The following is a 21,627-nucleotide window of genomic DNA, read 5'->3' as shown; positions in this document are numbered from 1 at the left end:
AATTGGTAACAGACAAGCAAATTAGTATGTCAAACTGGGAAAATCTGAATTAGATCAGCAGACTCTGCCTATGCCATTTTTGTCTCATTACATGGTAATTTTACAAAATGTCACTGTGGAAAATGGAAAAGGTCTCTGTAATGTCTGGACATTATAATCTCCAGAATGATTGAGTGTTCCTTTGAGTCAGAGTCTATATAGTGTGACTACATTGAGGACTGCAAAGTAAGGGAATAATACAGGTACACTCACTCTAAATGGCACCAAAAGTGTCCTTCTAAGAGAGACCAGACACACAAAGGAGAAGAGAATATGAAGATGAAGGCAGGAAACAAAACTGCAGCTACAAAGCAAGGAATGCTACCAGACACTCGCACCCTCATGGTCAAATTCTTTCCAAATGGAATTGTGAGAAAAAAGTTCTCCACAGTGGCCAGAGGACATATAATGAATGGAGTATGGGAGGGATCCCTTTACATTATTTCCTACCACTGCATATAAATGTACTATTAGCTTAATCACAAAACATCACTACCACCACCACTACCATCAAAACCAGACTACTGTATGTTCAATGCTAATCTTGGGAAGAGGTAAGAGTCACTGCACCCATAGAAGTTGCTTTTTAATAAGAGACAGTGGGTAAAATATATAGTATATTAAATATTGGTCAAAAAAACAAGATAAAAATAAAGATGGGAAAGGAAATGCAAAGTATCTTGAGTTAAAGTACAGATAAAATAAAATTTTAGAGTGGTCACAGAAGTAGAGTGAAGTGAGTTCTCCTTTCACTTAAACTTTGTAGCTGTTAAATACTGCTTTACCCTCCCACCTTCCTGACCATTCCTTTTTCTATCTCTTTTGCTGCGTCCTCATTCCCTAACTCCTAAGTGCTGTTCCCAAGTCTCAAGTCCTCAGATGTTTTTCTCTTTTCCATTTTTATTCTTACGCACTCACAAATTCTGTTATAAACATTGTATTACAGGACCTAGACTCAAACTTTAATGGTACCTTGGGACCTCTCTCCTAAACCTCAGACTCTCACACTAAATAACTTACTTGGCTTTTCCATTTGGGTGTGTAAAAGAAATTTAAAGCTCAATAAATTTACAAGACATCTTTCAATTCTGTTGTTCTCACCCCTTTCCTAGCATATTCACAGAGGAAAGAACATAAAGAATGGTGAGGTTTTAGCAATGGAGGGTAAGTCTAGCAGCTCTGTGACAAGTCTGCATAGTTTGCTCCATGGCTTGCTGCTTTCTAACTGAACTGCCATATACAGCATACATTGAGTCAGAGTTTAGGGGCCAAAGCATTCCTGACACCAGCTGCTGGAAGCAGATGACAAAGAGAACTCTACACTGCTGAAGTCACATAACGGCAGCAACTTAGAATAAAAATTAGTAAGGCACACAATCTGCCATATTGTTTATGAGGAGCCTGCAAACCAGCAGTACATCAATGTCAAGGCTTCAAAATGTTATTCATCTATCAGTCATAAAGAGACTTTACCTTTTAATTCCCTGAAAGGTACTGCTGGCCATGTCTATGATGCCACCTGTTGGCCTTGCCACTGCTCCAACTAAACCTTTTCCAACACCTTTGAAGAAACCTGCTGCTCCTTCCTTTTGAGCACCTATAAAAACACAACCAGCTCAAACAATTGGACCAGGTGAAAATGGAACTTGTGAGCTATGCAACATCCAAAGCAACTACAACACTTACCTTTAATTGGCTTTGTAACAATCCCTGTAATACCACTTACAAAACCCTGCAGGAAAAGAAAAAGTGAAAAGTTGTATTTCCATATGATGCTTACAAGACCATTTTGCTTCAATACAAAAATTGTAGAGTTCTTTCTTCCTACAGATCACAATGATTGACACATCTATTTCCTAGGTGTTTTATTTAAACAATGTTTTCAGAGATTATGGGAATATTTTACATGCCACATTACAATGGTCAGTAGTCACTTAAGTAGACTTGTGCCTACTTCTTTACTCATACAATTGTGACTTTAAAACGATTCTCCAATGTGTTTATAAGCCCAGGGAAATCTTACAGAGACAAGGCCTTTTCCTCCTCGAGTGATGCCTTCTCGAAGGCCAGCGGGCTGCTTATTCATCGCTTCTCTTCTCTTCTGCTGGTAGTCTTCATCCATTGTCATGGCCGCTACCCCTTTAGCCATAGCACTGGTGATTTTGGAGGCAGCACCAGCTAGTCCACCTAACAGAGAGGAAGTAGTATGTTAACCAAAGGCTCAGCTGTCACTGGGTCTGGCAGTGCTACTGGGATTTCTGCTGCTTACCAACAGCTCCACCAACCAGTGCTTTCAATCCTAGTGCCATTCCTTCCACGAACTCTTCAGGACCCTGGATGGCCCCCTACAGTGACAAAAGGAGTAGTATTAAAGACATAGGTGTGATAGCAACTAGACGAACAAAGAAATGATGCCAGCACAACGACAGCCCTCAGGTAATGTTAGGACACTCAAAGTGTAACAGATGGAACATATTCAGACAAAGAAAGAACAGAAGTTTCTCCTCATTGTCAACTGTAGTGAGAGAAGCATGCACAGCTTACAATATCCTTAACAATCTTTTAGAAAACTAAAATTTAAAATTCTTATCATTTTTAATTTTAAATCACAATGTATAGAAAAATTAGTTCTACTTTGTTTTTAATTATACGTTTTATAGGTAGGGACACTCTAAATATGTTCATGAAAAGTTGAAGAGATGTAGAATACTTTTCTAGTCCCTTATTAAGACTTTTATATTCCCTTATTATTACATACTTTGTGCAAAACAAAATTACCATACACAGTGAACTTCCTTTTTCTACAACTTGAACTGTACTTACTATTACTACAAATCAACACTTAAAATTCGGGATCATAAGAAAAATCTTAAGTTGAAATTTTGAAGGAAAAAGTAGAAAATTCCCCCATGGGTCTCTCAAATGTACATGTTTACATGTATAGTTCAAGTTAACAACTGAAATATATTATACATTAAGAAAACATTATTTTATATTATTCATTAAATAATACAATAAATATTTTACCTGGTAAGGTTCATAAAAAAATGCTTCTACTCCTTCGGAGAATTCTCTAATTAAGCCAAAGGGGTTTCCCAAAACGTCAAGTCCAAGAATGAGTACATACATTTGTTTAATAGCCTACAAATAAAATATGTGTTATCAATCAACATCATGAGACTACTATCCTTATAGATTACTTAGTATTCAGATCAAGTTTGCTTAGGCTAACATTTTACTAGAAATTTCAAGACCCAAATCTTATCACTGTTCTTTTTGTTTTTCATTTTATTTTATGTGTATGGTTGTTTTGCCTGCATATATGTTGGTGTTCCACATGCATGCAGTGCCCTTGGAGGCAAGAAGGTGGTGTCAGATCTTCTGGGCCTGGAGGTACGGAAAGTTGTGGGCTGCATGTGGTTGCTGAGACTCAAACCTCATCCTTTGGAAGAGCAAAAGGACTGTCCAGCCCTTATCACAATCCTTCATTTAAAATATAATTATTAAAAATGCATATTAGTGTGGAGGTGCATATTATGTGTGGGTAACTGTGAAAAGCAGAGTTCAATTTGCCTTGTATCATCTTGAAGAGCACTATCATTCTTCTTTGAGACAGGGCCTAACTAGCCTAGACTGATGTCACATAAACCCCAGTGATCTTACTTCAGACCACTAAGTGCTGGGATTACTAGTATTCAGTAGTGTACCCAGCATTTTCACAAGGGTTCTCGGGCTGAAACTCAAGTCACCACGCTTGCAAGGCAAGCCCTCTTCAATGACTGAGCCATTCCCCATAGCCTACTATACTTAAGTTTTTGAAAAGCAACTTGGAAGAGATAAAATGAACCTAGATTCTAGGGTCTAGAATACAGAAAATGTTTTCAGTGTTTCATTCCTTATAAGTACTACCATCTGCATCTTACAGATTTCCCAGGGTCACAAAGTACACGGCAAAAGCGGATGCCTGCCCAGAACTCAAGTCTAAATCCTGAGATTTAGGAATCTTTCTAGACTTTACAAGATCCACAGAAACAAGGCATGTAGCTGGCTCAACAACTCCATAGTAAAAATATCTGTGTCACTGAATCAAATTGTTATAAAAAGATCATGTATTTATAATCTACTTTACTCAGAAAAAATTCTAATAGTGTGTTTATTTTTATTTATTGTTTTGTTTTAAGAACAAGGACTAAAAATTCAAATGGTGGTTGGGCTCAAGTTCATGTGAATAAATTTGAGGGTAGAGAAAAACCCAACTTGAAAATTTTGAAACTTGCTATTTGCTTTCCTGACAATATGCATGGACAGATGTGGGTCAGTGGACTATGCCACCAGACAGAAAAACTAGTAAGCAAAGTTCAGAACCCCAATAAAACTCATAGTTGAGAACAGCAGGTATCGGGACTAGCTCCCATACAAATTTCTGTCCTGTAGCACGTGACCACAACACTCCACTAAGAGGACCACGACTACTACATAGAGCCTAGAGTTCTCCATGCTAACGAGGTATCTAGATAGGTTCCAAGTGTTTAGCCAATTAACATCCCTTTCTGGGCATCCCTTCCTGCAAGAGGTATTTAATCTCTGGTTCACCCTGAGTAAGTCTCAGATCCATTCTCATCTACCATGAATAATGCAGTCTGGACAAGCAAGGACTGCCTCCTTCATCAATGACTGCTGGGGGTCGAGTGGGAAGGCTTTCATCATAAAGAGCTTCACCTAAGGTTCCCACTGAAGGCCCCTCCACACTCCTGGCACTCACTTGAAGCTAAGCTGAATTTCCCCACCCCAGGCTCATCACAGGCCTGTTCCCATCACTTGTTCTTCCCAGTTCTCAACTTTTTGCAGTTCCCAGTTGTGCACAGGAGTTTGAAACCACAGCCTCCGTCCCAGCCCCCACTGTTTCTTTTCTGGACAAACACGGGCTAGGACTCCTATTTTAGACTGTGTTTTTGGCATCCCATGAGCCCAGCACCCCAGTGGCAAGGAAGACCTTGCATTTTGCCTCCCCTAGCAGTGTTCTGACACCCCAGCAGCTGGCAGAAACACAGAACTACAGGCAGACACAAGGTTTCACTAACTTATATCTTTCTCTTTGTAATATAATCTCATACTAACCTGTTTGGAATAGTGTCTTATTACTTCAGTTTGCAATTCAGATGTTGTATGAAACTGGTAGTTGAGTTCAAAAAAGGCAAGCCTGAAAAAACATGTTAACATATATATTTATGTATACATTATCAGGTGTCCATGGAGGGAGGAAAAAAAAAACATTAACTATCAATGACTTAGTTTTATTTTCTTTAGAATTTTCTTTTCAAATACATTTATCTTATGTAATTCTTGGCATATTCTAGTCAAAGAAATTCTCTAATAATCTGGTAAAATCTGTAATTTTTATCCTACAAAAAAAACCACCAAAGACCAAGGCAAAGACCTCAAAAAGACCAACTTTAGGGCAACTATAGGGCAAAGACCAACTTTGCCCTATAAAGGCCCATAATAAAATGTTTTGATAAGCTGAGGTGAATGCATGGGCTGCCTGGGAATGGTCAGTTGCTGTAAGTCTTCCTTCTGGGAAGCAGAGGTGGCAAATGATGTACTACACAGACAGCTCTTTTTTTTTTTTTTTCTGATCATAAGAACAGGAACATACAGTTCACCTTATTTTGATTCTGTGTTCTTGTTTTTGACTGTTTCTCAGTTAGGCTCAGAGCTGCCTCTGATTTTCATGCTGTTCTTAATAAGTAGACTTGCTAAGACATATTACCTGGGAAGGCCACTCTTTTGTAAAGTAGTCTCTACTCAGCCTCTTTGAATCACTGATAGCCATTAGCTTCTATTCTGACTCACATTCAAATAGAAATGGGTTTTGTCTGATTCTGGGATGAGCCACTACGTTGCTCGTGCTCATCTTGAACTCCTGAACTCAAGTCATCTGTCCATCAAAGCCTCTCGAGTACTGTGACTATGTGTGTGTCCCATGGTGCTTAGCCTAAAAACCAATGTTTGACTATAATACACTGAAATCAATCCCTTCATTGTCCTCTGTCTAGTCACACACTATTTGAAAAGCCTTCCTCTTATGGGCTTGAAAGCCTTACGTTCCTAACACCACACCTCTTAAGAATCCAATTCTTTTGAGAGATCTTCATTCAGGCCAGAGTTTCTAATGTACATAAAACAGAATATCTGATACCTCCTTTCCTTACGAAAATACTTATTCGCTGTCTGAAGAGACCTCCAAAAATTCCAAAGGACTTTATTGGACTTGATTTACTTTTTTACAATAGAAAAGACTGTGTACAGCCCTTAAAGAAGAATGTTGCCTTTACATAGACAAGACAGGGATGGTTAAAGAGAGCATGAAAAAGGTCAGAGAAGGCCCAGAGAAAAGTCAGAGAAAGAAAGAGAAAGATGAGACCTGGTACAAGAATTGGTTTTCAATCTCTTCATAGTTGTCAACCCTACTTCCTCCCATCTTGGGACCATTAATTGGGTTATTTTTGCTTATTTCTTTTGGTTCCTGGACCTTAAATAGGCTGTCTAACTTTGTGAAACAACAGATAAATAATTTGACAGATAAATAAAGATAAATAAATAATTTGATAGCAAAACCTATTCAGATTCAGTTAGCTATGAAGGACCACGAGACTCAAGATGAGGTTGTTACTTTATCCAGGGTGTTCCCAAAACCCATCTCCACCCAACCTAAAAGAGGGGACTTCTGCCCCTAGACCAAGCAGAGAGGGGCCACCCAGAACCCCCTCTGACAGGCGTCCTGAATTCTTGCTTAGGCTGCGAGGCTAAGTACTGCAAGGGAATATAAATAAAAGTTAAAAATATCTCTCTGGGTTCCCTGAGGGACAAGCCTGACTGCATAGGGGTTGATGTCAAAAGTATTCCCTCTCCAGGAAAAAGACATCAGGATGGGTATGGCCCTCATGCCTCACTAGACAATGACAGGGGGACCGGAGCCATTACAAAGTCCCCTTCAATTACTGGAGGTCAGGCCTCTATCCCCACCTTCCCAAGATTAGAATCGCCACAGCCCTTCTATACTTAGAGAAGGGAGGAGATGTCAGGGGCAGCCCTGCTTACACACTGAAGGCCTAAAATCAGCCATAGGCCTAAAATCAGCAATAGGCCTGTCATACATGTATGCTAACAAAGTCTTGGATCTCTGTGGAAAAACATTGAAACAGATGGCTATAAGCTATTGTAAACAGGCAGCTTTTGTGGAAATTTACCAGCCTGAGTAGTCATGGACCTTGTAAATAGGTAGCCTTGGCAGATAATACCAACTTAGATAAGGACAAGTGAATCATAGGCAGAGTCACACCCAGCCGATATCCTGTTCTGAAAGATATCTGTACTCCCTCTGAACACCCACACTCCAGTGTCATCCCCTTCTCCACGTCCTGCCTTTTTGTGTTTATAACCCCTGTGTGAATAAGTAAAAATTACAATTTGATTTAAAAAAATAAACAAATCAAAAAAAAAACATAAAAAAACCCCATAAAGACCAAACAAACAGGTGATGTATTTGCAGATCCCTCCAATTGGGGACAGCTCTGCAGCTCTGAAACTGATTGAGACAGGAGAAAATTTCTCCAGCCAAAACTTCAGCTTACACAGACAATAAATTTTCTTGACAAAAAACAAAACAAAACAAAACAAAAAAAAACCCGTATTCTTAACTTAGTCATTAAGGGCAGATAAAATACTTATTATTTTGATTAAAATCCACTTAAAGATAGAAACCACATTTTACCTATAATTTTCAATGTACTTATTACATTTAGAAAAATTTTAAATATACATAAATCAACCATTCACCAATTTATAGATGCAAGTTTTAAACATACTTAAAAACTACATCTTGTACATCTGTAAGGGTGGCACCAATACTCTTCAGCAACAGATTTAAAGAATGAACAGGAATTAGTCCTCCATGTTGTTCTGAATCTTTAGCTTCTTCTCTGCCAGAGCTCAGTGAAACACTCAAATGCAACTGGAGAGATAAAGAGATACATTAAAGCACTATCCCCCCAGTGGAAACTTTAACTTTTACAAAACAGTTTGATATTGAATTCATTAAATCATGAATAAGATCTCAAAAGTTACCTGAATTATGCCAAAACTTATTAACTAAAAAGTTTAAGAAAGTGAAAATCCAACATAGCTCTGTTTAAAATTCATAATTTAAGATGTTCAGCTAAACATTTAGTTCAAATACACACTAGAATTGAATTCTCTTCCTGTTTGATTTTTATAAGACAGGATCTGACTACGCTGCTCAGGCTATTTGGACTTGAATCCCTCTTGCCTCAGCATAACAAATGCTGAACGAACACTACCACAGGCAGCTTCGACTCTATTGTCTTGGCATTGTGCTGAACCTAGGAAAATGGTGATAGGAAAATATGGTGACACTAACAACATAGATTTTTAAGTTGTTAGAAATAACCACATATCTCTGAAAGTTTACAAATTTAACTATTAAAATTAAGTTATCACAATAAAGCCATTTTTGTAGCCAGGAGTGGTGGTACCTACCTTTAATACCCAGCACTCAGGAGGCAGAGGCAGGTGGAACTCTTGAGTTTCAGAACAACCAGGGTTATACAAAGAAACTCTATTTGCAAGCAAGCAAGCAAGCAAGCAAGCAAGCAAGCAAACAGAGGACTTTTGTGTTATACTGTATATAAATCCCATATATAGGATTGTGTAGTAACATTAATGTGCTATAAATAATTTACAGAAATTGTGTTAAAGATTTAGATAGTACTAGTAGGATGGCTTAGTAGCAGATAAAGGGGCTTGCTGCCAAGTCTGACAATCAGAATTCAGTCCCTTGAAATCACATGGTGAAAGGAGAGAACTGATTCCCACATGCCTCCAAGCTTGCAGTGACAAGCACACACAAACATTAAAAGCAAAAGCAAAACTGAGATTTGGGCTGGTGAGATGGCTTAGCAGGTAAAATTACTTGGTACATAAGCCTGACAGATTGATTTCAAACCCAGAAGCCACAATGGAAGGAGAGAAAGTTATCTTCTAAGTTCCTATCCATTGTGACAAATGCAGCCTACACTCACATATACATATCACACACACATGCACATATAATACTAAAATTAAAACATAATTATATTCTGTACTCAACTCTTTGTGTTGCAGTGTGCATGTGTGTGTACATGAATGTGTATTGCCCTGTGCCTCTTAAGTCCACTTTATGAATTTCTAACTAAAATATATACCATACATGTAATGAAACATCATAATTTATGAAAAAAGTCAAAGTCAGATAACAAAGAGTCAAGATATAGACTCAGGTTGTAGGGGATTTCAATATTATTTCTAATAGATAAAAAGATTTTTTTAAAAAAATGTAAAGGATCAATACCTCTTATTTATTATATGTAGCTGTAAAACTAAACAACTATGCTGTTAAAGAAGAGAATTTAAGTCCTAATTCCCTTCAAAGAGACCAAACCAATTTGTAATTATTTAGTTTTATAAAACAAAGTGATGTATTTTTCTTACCTTGATAGGAGATATATGAAAATATTCAAAGAGATTGACTTGTGATTGATCTACTGATGAAACCACTTCATATTCTTGTTCAAATGCTTCTACATCCTTATGAAAATACTCCACCTACACAAGGAACAGAAACACTGAAAAGACCTGTTTATGTAAGATATGGAAAGCCAATGTCTCTCACACTGAAGAAAATTCCTCCGTAACACCCAGTCAGCATTATCCTTAATTGGAAGCTACTGCCTCAGAACTAACTTGTATCATTACTACTAGGGAAATCTGCCACAAACCACATCATAGACGTATCTTTTATGTTTCTATTAAATGGTACCTACCTTTTCTTCATGTGACTCTAGCTCTTATTTTAAAAGAGTACTAACACATTCCAGCAACATCCTTTGTGGCTATTTGCTTCTTTAAACAGAGTTCTATAGCACTTTGGTACTTGTCTTACTGCAATTTAAAGGCCAGTAATGCACAAAGGAGATGGTACTAAATATTTTCACATGAGGTAGTGGTGGTTTTACTTTTGGTAATCACCAACACTTCTTTCCAAATATGCACAGACCTAAGTTACTTTGGTGTGCTGAAAAAAAAGTCTCAAGAACTTGAAGTTACAGAAATTATGCAGATATGCAAAAGATCTCGTTTTTCTTATATTGTATAATCAATCAATCAATCACCTGTCCATCTGTGTGTGTGTGTGTGTGTGTATGTACACACACACACACACACACACATAAACAAAGTTGTAATTTAGAAAGATAATAGAACTATGACAGCTAGGTCTCTGATCCATTTGGCACACATTTCTATGCATGTGTGATGTAAGGACGCCAATTCTCCTAGAAGTGGTTGTCAGTCATCTCGGCAACGTGTCTTGAAATACTGCTCACTCCTTTATCACATACTTGTGTTCTTTTGTGAAAACAAAATACATACTTTTATTCCAGAAATCTGTGTGTCTATCTTTTTGCCAGTCTTAATTGTTTTTACCATCATGCTTTGTAGTGAGTTTCATAACTGGGGTATGATCCAGTATTTTGTTCTTCTTCAAAATTATTTAGGCTAACTTGAATCTTTGTGATTCCACTGAATTTTAAAAGCAGTTTGTCAAGTTCTTCAAACAACACATTGTAATTTACAGAGTGTAGATTTTGTACTTTAAATTTATTCTTAGGTATTTAGTTTTTGCTGGGTTATTACGCATGAAAATTGTTTATATAGTTTCCGTGTGGGGTTATAACGCTAGTACATAAGAAATAGAACTGATTTTGATATGTTGGTTCTTGTCATTTATAACTTACATAATTTATCTATTGCCTCTAGTTGTGTATCTTCTTTTGGCTTTTTGCATGTAAGATTAGATCATTTGAAAAAAGAGGTAATTTGATTTCTTTGGCTTTGATGTATATGCTTTTGCTTTTTCATCCCTACTTGCTTTTCTTGAAGTTAGTGAGATGCTGGACAGATGTTGGGAACAGGCATCAGTGGGTTGATTCTCATCTACAGGGTAAGATTTTCAGTGTTTTACCATGAGTTCTTTGTAGTTTTTGACTGTATATTTAATACCTATATTTATACAGTATTGTTCTTATATGTCTGGACAGACAGACAGACAGACAGACTTGGTTTTCTAGTATTTTGCTGAAGACTTTTACGTTCATATTAATGAAAGATATGAGTGTGGTTTTCTTTTAGTGCCTTTTTAGTTTTGTCTTGGTGTTGGAATAGTAATGGCTTTATAGTATGGGTCAAGAAATGTTCCCTATTCCTGTTTAGTGGAGACACTTGTGCACTCTTCAGGAGTACTGAGTGGTGATGCAGCTGTGCTAGCATTGCTCTTCAGGTAGATTTAGGATCAGGCCTCACATCTTAGGGATCAGATAGCTCTAGGGTCACAACTTTCACCTTAGAGATCAAGTAGATCTCGGGTCACACCTCCTGTGTTAGGGATTGTTTTAAATGGTCACTTCCTTCTGAGTCATTTTCACCACTTCCCTGTGATTTTTAAGATTTTGTCCATTTCATCTAAGTTTTATAATTTATTGGCATAAAACTAATGGTGGTATTTCTTTACAACATAGAGAAACCTTAAAAACATGCTAAGTGATAGGGTACAAGGGGACTTAGAGAGACAATGGGGATGAATAGGATATTTCATTGTATACATGTATGAAATTCTCATAAGAAACAGTATGAAATAAGGCCTCAACAAACAGTACACACCAAGATTTTGTGCATATAGATATTATAAGCAAAGAGTACATTAACATTTACACAGAATTAAGACATCTGAGATGTAATGAGAGATTCTTGAATTTCACTAGGTAATGACAACTTTATCCAGTTTGTAATATTTTTTCTTAGACCTTCTCTTTTCATAATGTTTTCTGTCAAATGCTATCATTCCACATCTTACCTCTGTTTTCTCAGTCACCTCGGCTTTTGGGACAAGGTCTGCTAGGGCGTACACAAACCCAAGATCCAACCTGAGGTCCATTTCTTGAATCAACACTTTGAAATACCTGTATTAAAATGTAGGAAACAAATGAACAAAACATCATGTAAATACACTAAGGGAATTAGGTATGGTAAATGAGATCAACTTTAGAGTTTTGAAACTTAGGACTAGATGATCGAATGCAATGAATCATGCTACACTGTAATAGCAAGAAACTCCAAGTAGGAAAGTGGCCACAGAAAAGAAACTGACTACTGACAAGTCAGGGAACAGGCCATTACACCACAACAATAATGAACAGACAACTGCATGTGGTAAATCATTAAATTTAAATAAAAAAATTAATTAAAAAAAGCAAGTCCTAAAAAAAAATTTTTAAAAAGCAAGTCCTTAGAAGTATTTTTTAGTTTCAAATATTTTGAGATGGCTCAGTGGTTAAGAGAATTCACTGGCTGCTCTTTCAGAGGATCAAGGTTTGGGTCCCACCATCCAGAGGGGTCATAATTGTCTGTAATTCTAGCCCCAGGGAATCACATGCCCTCTCTGGGTCTTAGCAAGCACCTCACATATATAATGGTACACAGGCAAGATACTCATATACATAAAATAAAAACAAAGGGAAAATTTTAAATTAAAAACAAAAATAAGAGGATGTTTAACTCTATATAATAGTATATTATTTATTTTTAAATTTTATCTATCAGTGTGCATGTGTGCGGGTCATGTGGCCCACAGTTCATTGTAGAGGCAGCTCTTTCCTTCCACCTTTATGTGGGCTTCGGGGATCAAAGTCAGGTTTTACTAGGTTTGTGCTGCAAGAGACTTTATCCATTGAGACCTCTGACTAGCCCATAAGAGTGCCTTTTTAAAGTAGGGGAACATACACAGTTCATTTCAGTGATGAAGAGAAAGAAATAAAGAGGTACTATCACTCAGATGAATGCTGTACTCCCAAATCTGCTTCTTGGAATGAGTGAGTTGTGAATAAAGATAGAAATTTTACTTTTGTCACTGTTCCTAAAACAATTTATGGTCATTATAAATAACTTAAGACAGAAAAAAATGCATATAAAATGAAAATAATAAATATCTGAGGTCTAGAGACAACCATTGCTAACCTTTATGTATATTATATTCAGAATCTTCTGACTTTCTGAGATTATCAAATACTTAATTGATTTTATTTTACCTTTAAATTTTATTATTTTACATTTACATATCTGGGTCTTTTATTATTTTACATTTAAAATTTGGTTTTAACAAGAACAAAAATATATTCAAATGTTCAGACAAAACAATTAAATAAACACACAAGAACTATATGAAGACACTTACTTAATGCGTGATATCTGGGAATGTCCTGCAGATCTCATGACAATACTGACATCTGTAAATGGCTTTGGTGCTGTAAAGGTTAAAAATATGATTATGCTCATCACATTTTAAGCCAAAGGATGGGCATTTTCTTTAAATTTAATATACATATCAATGGAAAATTAATCATGTAGTAAATCAGCAGCATCAAATAAAATTAATGGCATCTCCAAGGTCATTTAGTCTTACTTTCAGACCTCGGAACTATCTTTTCAGTTATCTGCAAGTAACTTCAAGAATAATTAGAAAAATTAATGACTTTATATTAGAAGTATGAATTAGGAACAACAGCAAATTGTGAAAACACAGTCTGGATGCTTGCATCACTCAGCTTCTAAGTGGACTAGCATATGTATGTAAAAGGGTGAGAAGATATGCAAGGAAATTGTAAAGAAAATCCACTACAAAGTGTGACATCCATGATTTAAGGTCTGTGGTAGGTAGCCAGAAAAGGGAAGCAAAGAGAGGTGGAATGCATAGGTGGTAGGGTGCAAAGAGAAAGTACAGTAACGAGGGATAAACAAGGAAGAGAAGAAACACAAAAGAACAAAGAAAGGTTGAGGACAGAGTGTCAGTTATTCTCTTGAAGAACATAGGACCATTCACAAAATATTGAATATGGGGACTGGAGAACTGACTACAGGGTTGACAGCACTTGTGCACCTCCCAGCACCTACACTGGCTGTTCAAAAGCACCTATAACTCCAATTCCAGGGGATCTGATGCCCTCTTCTGGTTGCTGCAGGCACCAGGCATGCACACCATGTACACATACATTCTTAGGCATATACATAAAGTAAATGATAAAATCTTTAAAAGAAAACCTACTGGATCTAAATTTTCTCAATGTTTATTCAGTTTCCAATATTTTAAGCATTATAGGTTATTAATTAGTTTATATATCTGTAATATGCTTTAAAGTTCCTATTTCTAAAAACCCCAATACATATATTTTAAAATAACCTTTCTCATACCTTAGCATTCAGATGGTATTCTGATGAATAACTCCTAGTCCTTCATTAAGCAGTTGTATTATCTAATTATCTATAAAATCTAAATTTGAGAATGCTACTGTTATAGTCAAATAAACTAACTAGACACACAACTGTATATCACAATCTAAAGTTAACACAAACCTGAGTCCATGGTGATAGACCTTGGAGGTTTAATAGGATAAAACACGAAAGGAAAAATAGCACCATGAATCTGATTTTGAATCTAAGAAAATGAAACAAGAATTAGTTTATAGCATAACACAATACAACCTGACCACAATCAAACTATCAACACACTGCTGAATACAAAGTGAAGACTTAGCATCTCTCCTGTCTGCAGCTTCTGTCCTCCCTTCTTTCATCCTCCTCATCTTTTCCATTCTTTCTTCTTTTTCTTTCTATTTTTCTTCCTCTCAAACTGACCCTCCCTGCTCCATGACATCTTTCCTTCTTAGACAGAGAATCTCATTCCATAGCACAGGCTGGCCTTCAACTCATGGTGATCCTTCCGACTCAGCTTCTCAAGGGTTGGGATTACAAACACATGTAATCCTGGTTTCTTTTCCAGTTTGTTTTTATTCAAGGGCTTCCATCTTGTCTTCTTTGGCGTTATACTAGATAAAACAGACCAGGGGTACATACCTGGGTTTTTATTGTTTTGCCTTCATTTTCAGACTCACCTGTATTCTATAAATCTGAATTCTGAATGATGACTGATGTGCAGATGTGTTATATTCTACTTTTAGTGCTGGGAGGTAATTTCTCCGGACAGCTATCACATGTGGTTGCAGAATTTTCATGTCATTGCCACTAGGTGTTAAGCGAACCTGAAAAATATTACCCCTCCATAATGAGATGGGTTTTTGTTTTGACCATTTATTAAAATTATAAATTTATATGAAAATAACTTTGAGATAACTAATTTAAAATGTAGCATCTATAGAAGAAGGTGGAGAGGTGGGGGAAATGAGTAGCAACAAAGCCTAATGATAGAGCTGTGAAAGCCATTACTTCATATGCTAACTTAACTAAACGAAAGCTGAATCCACCCATGTGCAATCTCAGAGCTCTGGAGGCAGAGACAGGGGACTGCCATCCTCAAGGCTGTCTTGTCCCACATGACAAGCTTCTTCAGGCCAGCTAGGGCAAAACCAGCCAAACCAGATCAAACTCCAAAGTAAAGGTTTTAAAATGTATGATTATGATTCAATCTTTATGTTCATACCCCTAACTTAGAATATATATTTATATAAAGATTATAGCTTGGCTACATCACTTTTTATATTTAATTTCTAAAACTGGTTTTAATAAAATAATCCAATAAAAGCTAAAATAATCTTAAAATAAGAAAAATCTGGTTTCCTGTTACTTTAGAGAATTAGTTACTAGAATCTTGAGCATGGTTCAATTTCTTAATATAATTACTCTTTTAAATAAAGCTGATATGTAGTCTATATACATTTGTGTTAACTACATGTTTTATAAGAAGTCAGTTCTCCTTAAAATTCAGAAATTATTCAAACTACACTGTAACATTACAAGTTCACATTAGTACTTTTAAAACTTACTGGAATGTTATTGTCCAACTCAACAACCTTGTCTTCGAAGGGTGAAGACTCTGTGTACTCCCTGAATTCCTTCTCCAGCTTCTCAGTGTGTTTCACACTCATTGGCTTCCACCTGGCCTTTTTCTTTGGTTTTGTCTCCCAAACCACATCAGAACTTACATATGAAAGCAGAAATCACTGTATTAATTTATAACCATTTAACTAGTATATTACGTATTTAATATGATTTAGCTTTTATTCATTCAGTATTCTAGTAAAATACTCCTGAACATCCCTGTCATTCTTCATTTTAGTCAGGGAGTTACAGATATTAAATAGTAATCATGAACAAATCAATTTGAGAATCTGGGAAAGAGAAATGCTTCTGAACCCAGAAAATGTATATAGTCTAAGTTGGATCTGTAGTCTCATCTACCAGGAAAGGTAGGAACAATTAAAATAGTATTTAAAATGGAATGGCCACTAGGTCATTCCATTAAGAAGGTGCCTCTTAAGGGAGACAATGAGGTTACCCTTATTTCAGGTACATAAGCGGCTTCACCAAAGGCCCTCAAGCAGTGGGGACTGCAGTGCACAAAGAATAGAGACTAGCCTGATGGGAACACACGGGGCAGAGATGACAGAAGCCAGTGAGAGGACCAGCAAGTTACAGCCTTTGAGAAACAGACTCTTCGTTTTCAAATATGAATGCATCTAACCTTGTAATGCCTATGTAGGCTACTTCTTGCTTTGTATAGTTATTGACAAGTGAAATCCCCACATCCTGTAATGCCAGCACAACTTCCAGCTCTGCTAACTCGGCCTTTTCACTTTCATATGTTACTTTAAATACTCTTGGATCTTCAGTGAATAAAATAATACGCTGCAGGCCTTCAAAGAATGACACTAAATAAATGGTTTTTTTCCCCACACTTATGGGCGTCATCATATCCTAAAAGAAAACAAAAAAAGGGAATCACAGAGCTGCAAAGAGCCCAGCAAAGGGGATCAAGTTTGTATTCTCCACAGAGCCCAGCAAACAGGAAGTCTATACCTGACATTTACATGGTAAGAATATAAACAGCCTAACTACCTAAGGCTGAGGCAACAAACCAAATGAACACATCCTTCACATGAGCTATTTCAGACAATTCATGACAATCAACAGAATGAACAATACCTAGAAGATTTCCTCACTAAAATAACCTCATGTCAGCTGCTACATTATAATGACATTGTTAATCATAAAGTCAAATCAGTTAAATACTTCTTGGATCACAATAAACTCTAAAGTCTTATAGGCTAAATCAGTAACACAAAGTATTTTTCTATTTCATTTTAACTCTATGGTAAATACAGTACATATTAAAGGCTGTTTAAGCCTCAAATTCACATTTCCTTATATTGCAGAGTAAGAAAGGGTACTTGCTATCTTAGTCACAAGCCTTATAAAGCACTGATGCAGCTGGGTGCAATAACTCACAATCTACACTTTGTATATCTATAATCATAGGACTTGTGAGGCTGAGGTAAAAGGATTGCCATGAGCTCAAACTAATCAGGGCTACAGTGGGAGTCCTTGTTTCAAATTATAAGACAAATGAAATTCATACATAACAACAACAACGACAACAAAATACAACACTGATGTTTTCTACAGGGCTAATGATTTAGGAAACTCCTTTATAAATACTGGGTTAGAAGCCACTAGATGGCTCAACAAAAGCCTAGTGACCTGAGTCTGTCTCCAGGACTCATGGTAGGAGAAAAATGATTCACATAAGTTGTCCTCTGACCTCCTCATGAAGGTCTCTGGTACATTTGCACTCATGTGTATCTGCCCATACACATATCCACATACATAATATAATAATAATATAGAGACAGAAATTAAAAATCAATGAATAAACACTGTATTGATATCCGGCCTTTAAATTCAATGATTAAAAAAATGAAGCAAATTAACAATCAACCATAAATTCTAGTAAATATTTATTCTGATTAATAGAAAAGTTTAATATTTAGTTCACATTTATGTTACACAGAAATTAAAAATTGAAATTGCCATATAATTATAATCTAGGTACTATAGGACTACTTATCAAAACTTCTAAAATAAAATACGTAGTACTGGAAGTTCTGCCAATTAAGAAAACATGTATTTTCAAATCTGAATCTCTAATATACCAAATTTCAGACTTATCTTTATAAATTTCAAGCACTCATTATTACTATTCAATGTGATAATCAAGACATCACCTAGGCCTTTAATCCTTATGAGACAGAGGCAGGTGGATCGTGGTCAACTGATGCCAGCCTGGTCTGCATAGCACATTCCAGGACAGCCAGGGTTATCTTTCTCAAAACAACAAAGTAAACCAAATCAAACAAAAGAAAACAAACCCTACTAATAAAGACTTTTTAAAGGATTACAGTTAGGCTAATTATATGAAATCTGTAACTAATGCCCACACTGAAAGAAAATTTCAAAAAATCCAACTAATATAGGAAGTCTAAAAAACGGCTAGTGGTTAAAAGCACATGCCACTCTGGAAGAGGACTCCGGTTCATTCCCAGCATCCACATCAGGCAGCTCACAACTACCATATGCATGCAGACTGAAAAGATCTGACATCCACTTCTGACGTCCATGGGAACCTGTATGCATGTGGTGCTCAGGCACACACACCAACACATAAAAGTCTAAAAAAATACAAGTGGTATGCAAAGACAAAGAAACTTTGAACACAGAATTTCTTAACTGGTAAAAATACGTTTTACTAAAGAAAAGTATGCAAAGTAAAAATGCTTACAGAGGGCAGCAAGATGGCCAGTGGTCAAGAGCTGTAAAACCAGTTACTTCAGGGCCTGAAATGATCATCATTTGTTTTTACAGTGTCCCACTGAGAAATGAATTCTTTTTAGTTTAGGTACCTTACAGAGCTGATATCTAGTTAAGGTGACTGTAAGTACAGGGTACAGATACTTAAGGGATAAGCTGAATGAAGACCTCTTTAAGTTCACCATCTTTCCTAATGGTAAAAACAGATGATGAAGACAGTCAGATTTGAAGTTCTTTGTACTTTTGGAAAGAACTGAGTGTCATAGGACTCATTTTCATAACAAGCGCAAGAAAAATCTGCACTCTGCTGCTTCCTCTAAACGCCCAGCTTTTGGACACCTTTGCATACTCCTTTACAGAAATAATAGGTGTTTATTGGCTCCCATTTCTACTTAGCTTCTGGCTGGAATTTGAAAAAAGGCAAACCTAAATAAAACAGGTGACAGTTACAAACACCATCAACTGCTTTTTAAAATCTTTGAAAGCTTTTACAGAATAGCAAGAAAACAGCCCATAATCACATAGGAGGTAAAAGAACATTTGCATAAGAAACAGAAAGGCAGCTGAGAACTCCATAATGACCAATACAGTCAGTACTTACATCCTTATGTGTTACTTCACCATAGCTTTGCCCACAACTCCACTTCAGCTTTCTAGAGCCCACTGGATCAGCCCAAGTATAATATACTGCTTTTCCAGGAGGAAGGGAATCTTCTATTTCACCGAGAGAACTGACATTAAACAGTAAAAATATGTATTAAATTAAATGCAGTTGACATACATAAAAATCTTAAATAATATTTCATTCTTATCCCATTAGGATTTGTAAAAATTCCTAGAAAAGGATTTTTTCCTTATACAATGAAAAGAGTAAGTCAGCTTTCTTTCAGAATGTTACACCTCTTCCAATGAAAACTGTATATCCAAGAAGCTATACATACAGGCAGGCAGGTGGAGGAGGACAGGAGAGCTGAAAGGACTGCTACAGTCAGGCATACTGCAGTTACAGAAGTTATGCCCTTTTCAATTCACTAGAGAGTTAAAATGAACAACTGGTATATACAGGACATCATAGACTAATTCAACAAAATCTCAACTACACACAAAACCATCTTACCACTTTTTAAAGAAAAGAGAACTGAAGACAACAAGAGAAACCCTCATCCCCCCTGGCTTTCCTCATATATCAGAGAAAAGACATCAAATGGAAATATGCTGATGATCAGGCAAATTTGGCTTTAAAAATGTTAATGTTTGATTCATTGCAAAACATTATTCATGCAAAAATTTAACCAAGTCTTATCTTTGATAGCAGTGTGAATTCAGAGAAAAAGGAAACTAAGAATGTTAACTGTGTATTTATACACATCTTAAACATGGAAAAAAATGCCAATGCAGTGGAAGAAACCCTAGGATCCTTGCATGGAAAGGTGCAATAAAAAACTATGTACAGCAATTACAGGATCCCAAGGAGCTTCTTCAGGAGTCAGGCCCATCTTGCAGGGAAACACCCAGGAAGGACAGAGAATTATCAGGAAATAAAGACCTTAGTCTGTGGTAAGTACAGTGCAAAAGGGACACCACTGAGAGAAGGGCTTACAAAGGTAGTCTAAAAGCATTTTAAGGAAACAGAAATGCCAGTATGAAAATATTATGAGCTGGGTCTATCAGAAGAACAGGCGGTACTTAGGCTATGAAAGCAAAGCCCTGTCTTTCTGCCATGAGAAGGCTGGGAAAAAATGAACCTCTATGAAGAATAGAATGAAGCATCTAGCTCATACTTAGTTTGCCCATATTTGATCTTAGAATAGCCTCAAAAACTGTGAAAATGAATTTCTATTGTTTATAAATTATTCAGTCTAAAGTATTTTTCTTATAGTAGCCCAAACATATAAAGGTGCAATTTATCATTTTTATAATATGGATAATAAAAAATGAAAACCAGGCTTGTCTTCTTTTCCAATCACGAACATGAGAGGATAATGTGTAAGGTTTAGGGCCTGAGGCCCTAGTCAATGCTTTTGTATTCAATCAGCAATTGAAACCATAGATTTCAGGAGGAGGAAGTACGCATAAGTGTACTGAAGCTAAACCAATGAGAGTCACATCAAATCAAATTTGAGGTAGCCTGACATCACTAGGTGGAGAAGCTATAGAAGCTTTAGCAGCACTAAAAGACACTGCTTCACAGAAGATCTACATAAATGATGTTAGGAGCAGTCCTAAACCACGGATACTTGCTTACAGTACTAGGGAAACAGAGGAAAAATGCTTGGAATTTTTGAAAATTTGGCACATCATATTTTTTTAAACCATAAAAAACATTTCAGGGCTGCAGCGATGGCTCAGTCAGTATAGTTCTTGCTACAAGCACTTAAAAGCATGCACCTGTAATCCTAACCGAGGAAGCAGAGACTGGAGGATTCCTGGAACTCAACCCTAGTCAGTCTTGTTGACTCAATGTACTCCAGGTTAAGTAAGAGACCTGTCCATAAGATGGAGAACCAGAGAGGAAGATAACCAACATCTACTTCTAGTTTCCATGCAAATACACATCTATAACACCGGCCATGTGTACATACAAACATGTTTATATACATATAGACCACATAATACATGTGTAATAGATGATAGAGATGAGACAGAGACAGAGAGAAAGATACACATACACAGAAAGAGAGAGATGAAGACAGCCAGCCAGCCAGCCGGACACACACACACACACACACAGACACACACAGACACACACAGACACACACACACAGACACACATAGACACACACACACACACAGACATAGAAAAGAGACACAGAGAAAGAC

General features: G+C 36.7%; 1 protein-coding gene across 1 annotated transcript in view; it reads right to left on the bottom strand.

The window, feature by feature from the left end:
* Vps13a (vacuolar protein sorting 13 homolog A) overlaps positions 1-21,627 on the bottom strand; it is a 195,495-nt gene that overhangs the window by 24,116 nt on the left and 149,752 nt on the right. Inside the window, exons 53-67 of the mRNA XM_028770191.1 lie at positions 19,409-19,538; positions 16,685-16,917; positions 15,987-16,140; positions 15,099-15,245; positions 14,560-14,641; positions 13,385-13,454; positions 12,008-12,113; positions 9,589-9,702; positions 7,908-8,053; positions 5,158-5,239; positions 3,067-3,180; positions 2,309-2,384; positions 2,063-2,226; positions 1,726-1,771; positions 1,513-1,636 (exon numbers count right to left, since the gene is read on the bottom strand). Of these exons, the coding sequence (XP_028626024.1) occupies positions 1,513-1,636; positions 1,726-1,771; positions 2,063-2,226; positions 2,309-2,384; positions 3,067-3,180; positions 5,158-5,239; positions 7,908-8,053; positions 9,589-9,702; positions 12,008-12,113; positions 13,385-13,454; positions 14,560-14,641; positions 15,099-15,245; positions 15,987-16,140; positions 16,685-16,917; positions 19,409-19,538 (1,788 nt within the window). The remainder of the gene's footprint in view (positions 1-1,512; positions 1,637-1,725; positions 1,772-2,062; positions 2,227-2,308; positions 2,385-3,066; positions 3,181-5,157; positions 5,240-7,907; positions 8,054-9,588; positions 9,703-12,007; positions 12,114-13,384; positions 13,455-14,559; positions 14,642-15,098; positions 15,246-15,986; positions 16,141-16,684; positions 16,918-19,408; positions 19,539-21,627) is intronic.

The sequence above is a fragment of the Grammomys surdaster genome, unplaced genomic scaffold (assembly GCF_004785775.1).
Source record: "Grammomys surdaster isolate TR1022 unplaced genomic scaffold, NIH_TR_1.0 198, whole genome shotgun sequence".
NCBI classification, from domain to species: domain Eukaryota; kingdom Metazoa; phylum Chordata; class Mammalia; order Rodentia; family Muridae; genus Grammomys; species Grammomys surdaster.
The sequence above is the reverse complement of the archived record's forward strand: the minus strand, read 5'-3'. Positions and strand labels throughout refer to the sequence as shown.